General features: G+C 44.1%; 1 protein-coding gene across 46 annotated transcripts in view; it reads left to right on the top strand.

The window, feature by feature from the left end:
- The window catches only part of myo18ab (myosin XVIIIA b), a 120,062-nt gene extending 107,372 nt beyond the window's left edge, over nucleotides 1–12,690 (top strand). For 39 of the 46 annotated variants that reach the window (XM_088615979.1, XM_088616005.1, XM_088616003.1 and 36 more), the window contains 3 exons: nucleotides 3,866–3,985; nucleotides 5,486–6,991; nucleotides 8,723–8,863. In XM_088615979.1, coding sequence (XP_088472105.1) covers nucleotides 3,866–3,985; nucleotides 5,486–6,983 — 1,618 coding nt within the window. In that variant the 3' untranslated portion in view covers nucleotides 6,984–6,991; nucleotides 8,723–8,863. Of the gene's footprint in view, nucleotides 1–3,865; nucleotides 3,986–5,485; nucleotides 6,992–8,722 lie in introns of all 46 variants that reach the window. The other 7 variants (XM_088616016.1, XM_088616015.1, XM_088616014.1 and 4 more) reach the window with 3 other exon arrangements.
- Nucleotides 12,691–14,025: the final 1,335 nt, after the last annotated feature.

Below are 14,025 nucleotides of genomic sequence, written 5' to 3'. Positions count from 1 at the left end.
TCAGGAGAGTCATTTCCCATTTCTTTTCCCATCTCACACCTGGAGAAGGCTCCACAGCTACCTACTCGAATTATCTTTTAATACCGTTTAACATAGTTCCGAATCCCTCACTACTGAGCAGCTGGTACGCGACGCTGTTTATTTTTTGAGCAGTGTGTTAACTGTAGTGAACTCTGCTGACAGGAATCAGTTCTGTCCCAGGTGGTTTGATTGTTACAAGGTAACTGATTCTTACAACTGGAACTGCACAGCGTGGATGTAATCGACCATTGTATTTTAAACAGCTGGCTTTTCTTATCCAGTTAACAAACACCTTATTTACTGTAACAAAACATTCTAAAAAGTCATTATTATTGTAGCTATTTCTGTCACCCAATAATTAAACTAGTATTTTATCCAAGGAAGTTCTTAATACAGCACAGCCAGTTATAACGCTTTGTCAGGTTAGCGGAATTATGTTTGTTTTAAGGCAAAGATCCGAGATGGAAATGGTAAAAATCTCTCAAATGGCAGGCAACACAACATATCAAAAAGCATTATGCCTGACTTTAAATGTAAAGCACTAAAATTGATTTGCATAAATATTAATTTCAGGGTGTCGCCTGCAGAAAGACTTTCTTTTATCTGTCATGTTGACTTGCATAAATGGCATGACTTACTTTTTTTGTGCAGGGATTATACTTTTATATGGGCCACGTGCCTAATTAACACAAGATGTGATTGGATTCAAATTTAGGATAGCTTGATTGAGTTGTCGTGCTATTGCACCTGATTCAGTATTGTAAGCATGCATATCGGTTTGCTTCAAAATGATTCTCATAAGCCAGTCTCTTGAGTATTACAAGCAGGGTATTATGGCATGGTTAGTATAGGAATGATTTTTTTATTATATCAGTAATTCTTACAGAATTCCGTAATAAATTCTTACATGAATTGCAGTTTTAATGGATTAAAAAAATTAAAGGATAATCCCAACTTTCCATCCTTCTTAGGGGGGAAAAAATGAATTGAGTTCCCTTTATATTAAAATGAATTTGCATAGTCATGTCCTGAAAACAAAAGTAGATGGATGCGAAGAAGAACCAGGAGCTGATCTAATAATTGAAATTTTTTTTAAAGTCAGCAGTGTGGAGAAGTGGGTAGGGCTCTGCATGCAGGTTGTTGGTTCAAATCCCAGGTAGGGCATTGCACTTGTTGAGCTGTGTAAACGGTCAGCCGTACAAATCAGTAGTATTGTCAGGCAGTTGAAATTACAGGAATGATTTGAAGATGGCTACCTTGACGATGTATTTGGTCATGTAGTGTCAGAAGTCGGCCCTGTAGCTACAGCACCAAAACAAGTCTCCCCTTTCAAAAACAAGAGCAGGAAGTCTGCCTCTCCTCTGAAGGCTTTTCCAGGGGCTCTTTTTCTTCATCCCCTACAGGACCGACTCTCAGTACCTAATTATTTGAGATTATTAAAAGTAAAGTCAGGCAGCAGTGAAGAATGTGAAAATGCAGGTGAGAGAAAAAGAAGGGGAATCCATAGATGTTAATGATAAATGTAATAGTTTCTAACAGGGATTCAGAGCCAGTGGAGCCCGATTGTCACAGACAATTAATGTCTCCCCCTGCAGAGTCTCTGTTTGTTTGCTCCCTCGAGTTTCAGAACCGCTTAACTAATGGTATGCAGCCAAGGACATAAATTGTGTGTGACACAATGTGTAAAGCGCTCGATTACAAGCCTTTGTCGTGCCACAGTTTTCCTTACAAGTTTGTTCGCGGGAGCCCTTTCATTACACACTGACATTCTAAAGAGGCTTCGCCTTGCTGTCTGCCCCTCTGTCTCAGGGGCTGTCTGCTGGTACTGGAGAGCCAGGTGCAGTCAAGTGAGTGATCATGCCCACTTTGAACGTTTGAGGTGCGAGTCTGTTAAGTCTCGGCTCTGTATTTCCTCGTTCTCGTTTTCTTACCAATATGTGTTTCAGTTTATACGGCCTTGGGCCTGCACTGTCTGGATTGATCAGCTGGATCAAGCATGTATGTGCTCTAGTTATTTACCTAAAACAAATCAATTAAGTTCAATGCTGAGCCGTAGTATATTCAGTGGTAGGATTAGGGGAGTATTTTCCTATTGTATATACAGTATGAAGTGCTTTGGGGTCCTTTGGCACAATTGAAGGAAGGAATGATTAGTAGTGATGTTGTTATAATAATGTGCAGCTTGTGAAAACATGGTAGTCTCAACCAGTTAGAAGAATTAAATTATGGATCATTAACTCGTGTATAACCAAATTTGGAGAACCCTAAATGGAAAATCCTTTTCAGATCCCAGTCGCCACGGAGGCTTGATTTGAAGCAGCTCTTACTTTGTGCCACCACATGCGCCCGGGACTGGCGCGTGGTTTTGATCAGGACGCGTAATGTTCATGTCTTTAGTGCGACAGAACGGGAAGATCCATCAAGCCACATGACCTCCTTTGTGGTTCGGCGAAACGGGCCGTTTCGTTTCACTGCAAATCCTTTTTATTTGTCCATCTTTGATTAGCTCAACGGAAAGGGAGCAGAGCAGGACAGAGCTTCGCCCTGGCTGGGGGAAGGAAATCATTCATGGAAATTTAAGCAATTGCTATAAAATCTACAGTTCTTAAAACCCACGCCAAAGCACCAAGGAAGCGCATCTTCCTGCGGGATAGTTCTTATTTACAACACTGGGGTGGAAAGACGTGCCAGCAGTTAGCCACATCAACACTCTGCTTTTGTTCTGGACCGTTTAATAGCCGGAGCACAGTGTGCGAAGTTAATTATAGCTTCAGAAGAGCGATTTACATCGTGGCCTGAAGCAGGCCCCTCTCGCTTCTGCTGCCCAATTGTAACTTATTACGTGCCTTTTGAGGGGGAAGGACAGTAGCTGGGCACACATTTTCATTTACGCGAGGCTTCGTGTTTGTTCTTGAGCTGGAGTCGGTGGTAGGATCAAAACAGCCCGATAGCTGTGTGGAAATTCAGAAACCAACTTTCGTTCATGCTTCTTAAGACTGTTCTCTATTGACATCATTGTCCTGGTGTTTATTATTGTGTTTTACTTGGCATGGATCCCTGTTATTTCTCACTCTTGTCATTACCGTTCTCTTTCTGAAATGACAGCGGTGATTCCGAACCCTGAAAGTGGCAGAATTATGCAGTCTGCCAGGATACGCAATCCTTTGAGTATTTTCAGTTTTTTCTTTTCCACCTGTTTAAGGTTCTCAAAAAGCGGTTAACACTTCTATGAATGTCCAGGAGATAGTTGTACCCCTGCTGTGGAGTGCTGAACATTTCTCTCCTCAGTTTTTATCCCCCCCTCGTGTCATCTTGGTCTCGTCCTTTGTGGCTAACAGTTTGCCTAAAGACAATTCGTTAAGAAGAAAATATTTATCTGTTCTCCAAAGTGTGCACACAGAATTTGCCTTCAATGCAGTCCTTTTTTTTTATTCCAGGGGGGAAAAAAATGAAGGTTTTAATGAAATGAAATAGGCTGAAATGAGAAAATCTCCAGGGATTTTCTGTGTTTTCCCCTCCTCTTCTTTGCACCAGCTTAACCCAAGTGTGGCTTTCAAATATAATAGATGAAACCCAGCCTCTCTCCTGTGTTTCAGACAGCATCTAGCGCTAACTAACTGCAGCCACAGAGCTGCGATAGCATTTGTAACGGCAGTGAAAATAATAAGAAACAGTTTCTCGGGTCGAGGATGATCCATCATTCCTTGCATGTGTGTTTGCTGTTCTCTCCTCCTTGGCTTCTCGTTGCAGCCCACTAACCAGCCAGCCTGCCTGCCTGGCTTAAGGCTCTCCCCCACCTCCCCCACCATTCCCGTGACCTTTAACCCCTCCCGTGTCCCCACAGTGAGGATTCGGACACGGACTCGGAAGTGGAGAATCGGGTCGACGGGGTCAAATCGTGGCTGTCGAAGAACAAAGGCTCGTCCAAGAACCTCTCGGATGAAGGGAGCCTGAAAGGCTCAAGGTGAGCGCAACGTTTGGAGCACGCTTGGAGGGGGGGAGGGGGTGGGAGGTGGACACGACATCATCCCATTTCAATTAGCGTTCCTTCCCCGTCCTTCAGAAATCATCGGCAAGTCCTCGCCTGCATATAAATCAAGCAGGGGAGAGGCTTTCAAACTGAAGATGAGCTCAGGCAGACTGAAGGACGGGTGCTCTGGTCACAGTCTGCTTCCCGTTCTCTCGGCTGTCGCGGTGTCTTGAACAGGGAGCTGTAGGAGGATGTTGCTGCTGACAGATTTATGGACGTGCCCTGTAGCCAGCTGGCATGCCTACCTGATTTCCCTTTCCCGGGAAATGAATGGGTCCGCCTGATTGCGGACAACTGTGATTGTCCTACGTTTGTCTTCTTCTTCAAAAGACTTTACACTCCCGTGCACATTCCTCAGAACTTAAGCTCAAACGTTTCATCTGTTAAGGCGTAATAATTCTAGTGGGAACTACAGCCTTGCACATCCTCATCTCCAATCTAAGTAGTCACTGAGCTCTTTTGGCTTATGTAGGATTTTATTTTGCTGAAGGATTTTACTTAAGGTCTTTTACAGTTTATTGAAAAAATGCACCTTACTTAAAATACAGTTACCTATAAAACACCTTAAAACCTGGGTAGATACAGTATAATCAGGTGAGTAGGTGCGTCAGCATGCATAGGCTGCCAAGGATCAAGTAATAGGTTTATTCCATGCTGAAAAGAGAAGAAAGAAAACCATGTTTCGGCTGTGGAGCCTTCTTCGGGTGTACTTCGGCCGAAACGTTGTGTTTTCTTTCTTCTCTTTTCAGCGTGGAATATACCTATTACTTGTTCCATATGAAGAATAATGCTGTTAAACAACTAGTCCAGCTAAGAGCTAAGGTGGAACAAAACCCAGGAGACATCAGGCAGCCCAGGACCTGAATTTGTCACTCCTGTGCATTACCCTCCCCCACCAGGCAGTACCAAACAGCTCAAAATCACAAGCTTCAGGTTTCAGGACTGCATCGGTCTGGTGCTAGTTTATTAAAATTGATTGATTTCCCCCCGTCTACCTCATGCTCAGTCATCCAGAACTTATTATGCTGACTTGTTTGAATTTGATTTTGTTAAATGGTGGAGGAGATTAAAATGAGGTTTTACATCCGTCCTGTATTTGTTTTGACAAATACATACTGTAACAGGTTGATCTGAAATTCAGCGTGATTTATATACTGTATATATATTTCACATTTGCATAACGCGGCAATTCGGGTTTGTATGCAGCTGAGCATCTTAAGCCTGTTCATTCCCTCTTCTTTGGGCACTGCCTTATGTTCACCATTACTTCCCCATCTCCTGTCATCTTATTCAAATATTCAGATGTCATTCCTCTTTCTTTTCAAGTTGGCAATTCATCCATCTCTTCTCTCTTTTCTGTTTTCTTTCCTGCTGCTCCTTTCTGCCCTTCGCCCCCCTCTGTCCTACCCTGCCTTGCTGCGGCTGTTCCTTCAGATTTGCTGTAAACATAGACGCCAAAGAAGGAAAGGAAGGAAAAGAAAGTATCAAAGAAGGCAAAGAGGTAGAGCAGAGCAGGCCCGTGTCCGTAATGAGCTCTCTTAGCTATAGGAAACGCTCCAACCTCAAAGATTCAATAGGGGGTACAGGGGATGAGAGCTCCCTCTTCAGCAGCCTAAAGGAGCACTCGGATTCACAGGAGCGCTCGTTCCGCAAATCCAAGCGCAACTCCTCTGTCGACAACCAGGACGACACGTACTCCGTGAGCTCCTGGAAGAAATCCCAGGCCGGGGACGACTTGGACGACAGGGGCTCGGTCATATCGCAGGCCTACTCCGAAGCCACCAGCCGCGCTCGAAAAGGGCTGGACAGGCGGTGGTCCATCGTGAGCCCCGACTTCGACAGGGAGTCCGCCGTCTCCGGCCCCGCCAGCCGAGCCTCCGCCCGGCGCGGCCTGGAGGCGGACGACGACTCCAGATCCGCCCTCAGCTTCGGCCCGTCCAGCCCCCTCAGCCTGCGGCGTAGCCTTTCCCGCCTGGACGGCGGCCGCGGCGAGACGTCGGGCACGGCCACCAGCCCGGCCCTCGGCCGCCGCTCGGGTGCCCGCAGCCCCAGCGCTGCCAGCCGGGCCGATTCCCGGCTCTCCCTCTCCCGGAGCCGGCTGAGCGAGTTCGATGACGACGCCCTTAGCATCGCCTTCAGCGAGGGCAGGTCCTCGGTCTACAGCCCCCACTCCCTGGGCCGCAGCTTCTCCGTGCCTCCCCAGCCGAAGTCGTCGGTGTCGGACGAGACCCAGCCCGACGCGACGGATGTCAAACCCGTCGGGCATCGGAACTACTTGGATCCGGACCTGGAGGCCGCCATCAACGAGGTCCTGAGCTACAAACCCATCAAATTCAAGCGGAAGAGCCTGGAGACGGACTCCGAGGAGGATGAGGAGAAGGGGAAGGACGACGCGGATGACGCGAAGAGCGTGCGCAGCATGAAGGGCCTGCAGCCGGACGGAGACGCCGGCCGCCCTTCCTCCTCTTCCAGCGTCCGGCGTTCGGCCTCGGCCCTGGATTTCTCCCGCCCGCTCAGCAGCTGCAGCACGCGGAGCAGCCGGAGCAGCCGGAAAGGCAAGAGCAAGAGGAAGGGCGGGGGCTCGGAGTCGGACAGCTCCTCCGGAGACGGGCGCAAGAAGAGGGGCTCCTCCAAGAAGAAATCCAAGAAGTCCAAGAAGAAATCCAAGAGGAAGGAAACTGATTCGGAGTCGTCTTCGTCCTCCTCCGAGTCCTCCTCCGAGTCCTCCTCCAGTTCGGGAGGATCCACCATCTCCTACCGCAGCTCCAGCAGCATCAAGAAGGGGCCCCGCAAGGTAGCGTCCGGCTCCGAGGAGGAGAAGGAGGCAGCTCCCGCTGAGGAGCGACCCGCGTCCAGGAAGGAGGAGAAGAAGAGGAAGAAGAAGGTGGACAGCCTGATGATGAAATACCTCTACAGACCCGAGAGCGACTAACGCAGTCAGTAGGTGCAGCCTGCTTGGAATGAGGCGTGGCGAGGCATGGTGTGCGACTAACCGGCAGCCTCCAGTAGGAGCAGAAACAACCGACCACATCATCACGGCATCATTTGGAAGGGGGGGGTTACTCTAGTTCTGCATGTTCACAGAAACTCCCTGCTTTTTAATTACTAACGTGACTGAAAATGAATAAGGACATTGAAGGAATCATTTCTGTTTTTATGAATTTGAGACCCAGGTTTGCATTTTGAGACTGTAGTATAATGTACTGGAGTATAATCTGCACAAAGAAAATTCATTTGGTGATCAATTCTGTTATGGCAAAATAAAGTGCTATGTACAGGTTGAGGACAGGTTAAACCTATTGAGATCTGCATATCATTTTGAGTTATTCTGAAGGTCCTGCCTTAATAATAGTGACTGTGGAAAAGACTGGGTTTTTAAGCCATGACGTGTTCTGAAGCGGAGGTCAGTGAGCGAGATGCATGCGTGTGTCATTACTAACAGGAACTGGAATGCCTTTGTGATTTTATAGCTCAAAAACAAATAACTTTAAAGCCAACAATTGAGCAAGGCCAACACCACCAACATTTTTTTTCAAACCTTCTACTGTGAAGTATACGTTACCTTAAATTAACATAAAGAATATACTGTACATAGATGCTTTACAGCAAAGATACCACACCTTCGGTTCACAGTTTCCAGTAGTGTCTGTACTATAAATAACCTGGGACCACTCTGTGGTCTTTTGGCTCAGGTCTGCGCTATTCGGAAGACTAGGTTTTAGAAGTGAGCTTTCGGTTGACAAAGCTCAAGAAGATGGAAAAAGGAAAGCAGCTTCCTTTTCGTTGTTTCTTAGAGCCTCATGCGTGGTTGCTTTTAAATAACAGCAACAACACCATTCAAAAAGAACTTTGAGCAAGCTTAAAAGAGCAGAAGATGAATTTGGCTAGAAACGTCTCAGGTGAAAACTGTAGTGTCTAGGTCATCTTGGGGAAAAAAACGTTATTTGTTCCGGAGTTATTGCTGAGATCTGAGCAACTCTCGATTTTGACAGTGAAATGAAAATAACCATGTTCCGCTGAGGAAGCTGTCTCTTCAAAAGAGCTTTTATGTTTTTTATAACCTTCAGCATCAACTTTGAGGAGTGAACATACTAGCTAGCAAGGAGTGATGCAGACTTTCTGCTTGTCCCAGTGTTCCTCAACGCCAGATCTCTAGTTTCTCTTGTGCTCCAACCACAGCTCTGAGGAGAATGGTGCATCATCATTTAATCTGGACTGCTTGCTTTTTAAAAAGTCCTAGCAGGAGGTGGCATCTGCTATTCATTTAAAAACTGCAGTGTTGTTTAGTAATCGTTCTGACCTTGAAGATTTCGTTCTGCCTCACACTAGGACATGACGTTGCCAATTGAGAATTGTGTACAATGGAACCTTGTTGGCAATCCTTCAGAATCTCTCTGTAAACCTAAAAATGTTTCTATGATATTGATCATTTAAGGGAAAACCTTTCAGGCACTCTTTGTTTGAATCCCCTTATTGATGTTGACAGAGAATTAGCACATCAATTTTTAAAATCACTTTAACACTGCTTTTAAATATGAAATGCAGAAGTATTCTTTTCAAGTGATTCCATGATTAAGCTCCCCAGGTATTAAACTTGGCAGCAGGGATTCTGTAAGCATTTTATTTTTATTGCTTATTAGTTAAAATCTCTTCATTTTTCTCCGTTTCCAGCCCCCCAACCTATCGGAGACACCTATCCCAGATGTCCGATGAGGAGGATGAAGAGGGCACGACTCTCGGCTCGTACCGCTCCCGATATTCCAGACGCAACTACCTGAACGACAGCGATGGCGACACCAAATTTCCGGAAACCACAGCGTAGCCTTGCCCCACACACAACCACAGCGCGTCCGAGCACCCTTAAGACACACACAGAAACCACAGGCGGCATGAGCACTCCCGAGCTGGAAGAGATCTCAAGCCTGTTGTTTTCCACTTCCTGTCCATAAAAAAACAAATACAAGAAAAAACATACGGCAAGGAGGGTGGGTAACGTCTGTAATGAGGCTACACTGAGACGCTGTGTGCATTAGAAACGTACCACTATTGTAAGACAGGAAAGTACTGATGCAGTTGTTTTCTTGCATGCCGTGAGGCATCCACCTAGACTCTGGGGTCAAGGGTCAAGATATTTCCTTTATAATTAGCCTGGGTTTCCCATGTTTGTCTCTTCAAAACAATCCCCCCTACTCAACCACACACACAAGCCCACTATGCTCGCCCATCTCACCAAGGTCTGAAACTGACCCTCTCAAGGGTGTTGGGTTTCAGCCAGTCCAACACACGCCATCTGCCGAGTTTCCCAGCTTCCTCCATCCCCGATGTTACTGAGCCAAAGAGCTGTTTTAGTTTGCGTTGAGGTGTTTAGACACACCGTCGAATAAATACCAAAATGCCTTTGTTGCAAGTACGACTGCACTGCTCTGTTCTTTGAGTCCTCGGGTTGTGGAAGAAGAAAACCACAGAGGATAAGTGCCATTGATTATAGATGTCTGCAGTTGTGCTACAAATCTCACTTTTTATTTCCTCACTTGCTGAGATAAATTATTTTTGGGATGAATTTTTTTGGAGCACTGCAACTGATAAAATTAATTTCAGAAAATCCAGTTAGTGATGAATACACAATACAATACAATTTCTTGTGCACTAATCTAAATAACGGCTTTCTTTAGGTGAGAGAGAACAGTAAAGTACTGATCACGTTGTTTTCTTGTATTTGGGACCGATGCCTTCATCCTGATTTTATTTCACCTGAATTTACTAGGTACTTGCAGTAATGGTTTTGGTAAAGAGTCTTTGGCTCAGGATCGTAGGTCCCTTTTTTGCCTAATTCTTCAGTTTTCCAAAGGGAATGTACTTGGTATTGGGTACGGTGCTTTGTTGTAATTATTTTCTAAAATTTCCTCATCTCCTCATCTACTGTAGTGGTAGTTCCACTATGGACAACATTGGGCTTTCATCATCTTCTGTAGAGTTTTAATACTTGACAATTGCCTATTATAGACAACTTACTAGATGTAACACTTATTTGAAATACAGGCTTGCGCAACTTGTATATCCTTCGCTGTGAAATCCTTTCATATTCCTTCCAGCGTACTGTCTTGTAAGACTGGCCAGTGATTTGGTCTTAGACCTCACAAGAAGCTATGAAATGCTCTGGAATTGTACGAGAAAACATGTCTGTTTTTAAATGTTACTGGCATGCTTCGCACTGGTGATCTTTATAAATTTAACATGAGCCTGAAGAAATTTGGTGATTCTCTTCCCCACCAAAAACAATATTCATATTTGTACATGAACTGTGGCACAGGAATGAAAGGATTTCATTACCACTTGATTGTGAAGACAGGAGTTTAGATTTTTTTGTGCACATGCTTTTTAGAGATCTGTTTTCTGCACTATCCTTTAAAAGGTCTAATACTTTACTTTTTTCTATGCATTCAATATTTGCATTATTATTAAAAGCAGGGGAGTGTTTGATGGTAATGCTTTTTCTAACGCAGTACAAAATCCAAGGCAAGACGAATACATGCGTGCAACAGGCATAACATTACAGGCTGTACACATATAAATATATAATGTCTGTATGATTCATTCTAGCTTTCAAAATAGTTTGTTTATTTTCTGTATTGAACAAATGACCACTTGTTAAGAGTAATTTTGCAGTACGGTTTAATATATTGTAAATAAACAATGGTGATTGTTTTAGAATTGTTTTTGAATGGGGTTCTTTCATCGTGTAAGGCACACTCTGAAGACTAGAGCTGCATTGACCGATTGAACATGCACTTCAGAAAATCTGAAACCGGTTTCCTGGAAGGAATATTTCAGGATCCTGTAATTGAAAAGGACAGGAGATCATTTTCTGTTTTCTTTGAAGTCCTGCTCGCTGCTTTTAACCTGTTACCTTTCTGGTGTCTCTGAGTGTTTCCAGTGAATTATTCTCCTGTTCACACATTTCGGCCTTTCCAAAGGGCAGAAACATAAATTTATCCTCCGCTTGCTTGCAGTGGGAGTGGATTCGGCAGTAAAACTGTGGTTATTATATAGTTTTCTATGCGTGGTTCAGTGATGGCCTCATTTTGAAATTGTTGCATTTAAACTGTCTGTACTAAGAACTCAAATTGTAGACAAATGATAGTTTGGGAAAATTCAGCAAGCAGCATTTTTCCACAATAAGGTTTATTTCAAAGGGGACATTGTAATTTAAAAGCAACCAAGCTCATTGTGGATTGTGCTGCACAACATAATAATTATGGATGTCACAGCCTTAATAATGAGCAACCTGCAACAGTTCCTTCAATTTTAACCCCTCATGTGCCAGCTGATCAGTAATGCAGGTTTGTTTAGGAGAGTCTCTGTTATGTTGTAAATGTATACGTTTACAAATGCTAAATAGCGTCTTTATTAATTACAGTAGGTACTGGAAAACAAAACTAACTGCAACAACATAGCTATAAAGGGGATGTTTATGATAGAAAATTTAGATTTGGGTTTTGAGCTTTGAGGCTGCAGTACAGGGGTTTGGGTACCTGGAAGGTTGTGGGTTGAAATCCCAGGTAAGACACTGCCTCACCTGAATTGCTCCAGTGAAATACCCCGCTGTGTAAATGTGTCCAAATGTTGATCGCTTTGGATAAAAGTATCAGCCAAATAAATTAGCTCTGAAATGTTATTATACATAAAAAATGTAGCCAATATTTTGCTGCAGGGCTGATATCCCTATTCTTAAGATATTTAAAATACAAATAATGGAGGCTGGTAGACGGGTATGTTTTAAGCAAAAGCATCATACACACACCCCTAGTCAAATGATGTGTCACAGGCAACATTGTAAGGTAAATGTTTAAATAAATCTAGGGCTTCAGTTGCATGCCGACCTTGGAATTTCTGGGCTCCCTCTCCTGTAACATAATATGGAAGTTTCTGTTAAATTCCTGCCCAGTTTGGAAGAGCCAAATGTGTGTTGAGGACATGTCATCTCTGTGATCCCTGCACATGAGGGGGGAGACTACTCATACACGGCCTCTGTCAAGCTGCTCGGTCATTAACACGTACAGTAGCAGCGCAGTCCCATGCTGGGGGGGGGGTTGTGCAAATTAGCACGTGCCTCACCCCCCAGCAGCTGGAAAGGCTTGGGGAATCCTGGCCCGAGTCAGCTGGTGACCTAACTCCCACTCTTGAACCTGCAACACCTGAGCAAAGAGCTCGGCCTACATTCATACATCATTGTCTTTCCCGCACCGTTTTTCCTTGACATGTTGGAAACATTGAGATGGGGGAATGATGGAATGGACCGTAAGTGTTGATCGATATTTAATCTTACAAATACTAGGAGCATTATTGTAAATGGTACCATACGTTTTACTGTTCATTAAACTCTCATTGTAAGCATTGATGTACAAACTCCTGCTGTGCAAATGAAAAAAAAAAAATGTAGCTCTAGCTTCAAGTGTTCTAGTTGTATGAAATGCCGGAACAGAAAATGGGGGGGGAGAACTTGTGAATTTTATTTGCCATTTTTAAAAAGAAAAAGGAGGAGAAAAAAACGGTTAAAATGTCTTGTCTGTATTTCTGTAAGATGTTTTTGGATTATTTATGAAAAAAATAAACTCTTGGGTTGTATTTTAAACATCAAAGACTTTGTTTTGTTAGGTAAGGGATGTTTGTGCTGTACAGGAGCTGAGTGATTCCTGTGCAGCTTTGGGGAGAGGCATTCTCTGTTCTGTGTGAAGCTCACAGGTCTGGCTGAAAGTTGCATCATGCTCTGTGGCTTGTATCCTGATCTCATCAGATTCTAAGTAAGGTTGGATGTGGTCAGTGCTGGGTAAGATCTACAGTAGGAAAACTAACTGGCTATTACAAGTTGTTGGTGGACCAGTGTGGTGGGGCTCTTCCCTGTGGACTAGAATTCCCAATTCCATTCTCCAGTACTGTGACCAAAGATACTGCGCTGTAAAAGAAGCCTTAACATCGGTCATTAAAAGATCCTCTGACACTGAGTTCTTAAGAGTAGAGCTGTTAACCCAGGGATACAGGCTAAAACTCAATCTGGGCCCACACAGTCAGGCCTGCCTGAAGTTTTCCGCTAATTCTACTGGTGATGCAGTTTGTCATTTCTCGCCATTGTCTTTATAGAGAGCTTGCTCGCCCCCCAGGTGGCGCTGCCCCTCAGAGGTGGACGAAATCCTGTACGTGCTTGGAGTACGTTAGTGGCTGAAAAGCTCTCTATGAAAAGGCAAGGAATTATTCCAAGTAATAGAAGTTCTCTTTATTATAAATACAATGCTCTTTTTTGTTCCACATTTTGGCATCAAACATTTGCTGTAAAATGCAAGAAGTGCCCAAACAGAGAAATGCCTGAAGGAGGTTTAGAAATGCAGGTGGGTTTCAATTGGTCAAGATGATCAGAGTTTGCGCTCCAGATGTGAACACCTGCATCTTAACTAAATCCTCCTCGTCAGTTTGTGAGCAAATGTGCGGTTTCAGCTCTGGTGTGAATTCTCATCAACACTGGAAGTCTGTGTCCTTCTGTGGGATCAGTGAGACTGGAATGGCATTGGTAAGTGTTAATTCTGTATGCTACCTTCACACTTGCACTGTTTGCAGTAAAACTGGTTCATCCGTTAAAGGGTTGGGGGCTGTACATTAAAGGCTGACACATTAAAGGGTTCTTTTTCCAACAGAATAATTAAATAACTGTTCAGCCGCTGATCGGTGTTCTGTATTGGATCATGAACGGAGGCTGTGGTTAACTCTCCCCAGCCCATTGTAAGTTTTGCATGGCTTAGGTTTGGAGTATTACTAACATAATTTAATTTGATAGGAAATGAACAGCAATAATAATTTTAATAAAGTTAACACTAATACTGTAAGCAGTTCTGCTTCACTGCCAAGTGTCTGATTAAACTCCAATTCTGATTCCTAAACAGGAGCTGCAATGTCGTTCAGCAAGCTGGGGGCACAGATAACAT

Source organism: Lepisosteus platostomus, chromosome 22 (assembly GCF_059453375.1).
Source record: "Lepisosteus platostomus isolate fLepPlt1 chromosome 22, fLepPlt1.hap1, whole genome shotgun sequence".
NCBI lineage: Eukaryota > Metazoa > Chordata > Actinopteri > Semionotiformes > Lepisosteidae > Lepisosteus > Lepisosteus platostomus.
The sequence above is the reverse complement of the archived record's forward strand: the minus strand, read 5'-3'. Positions and strand labels throughout refer to the sequence as shown.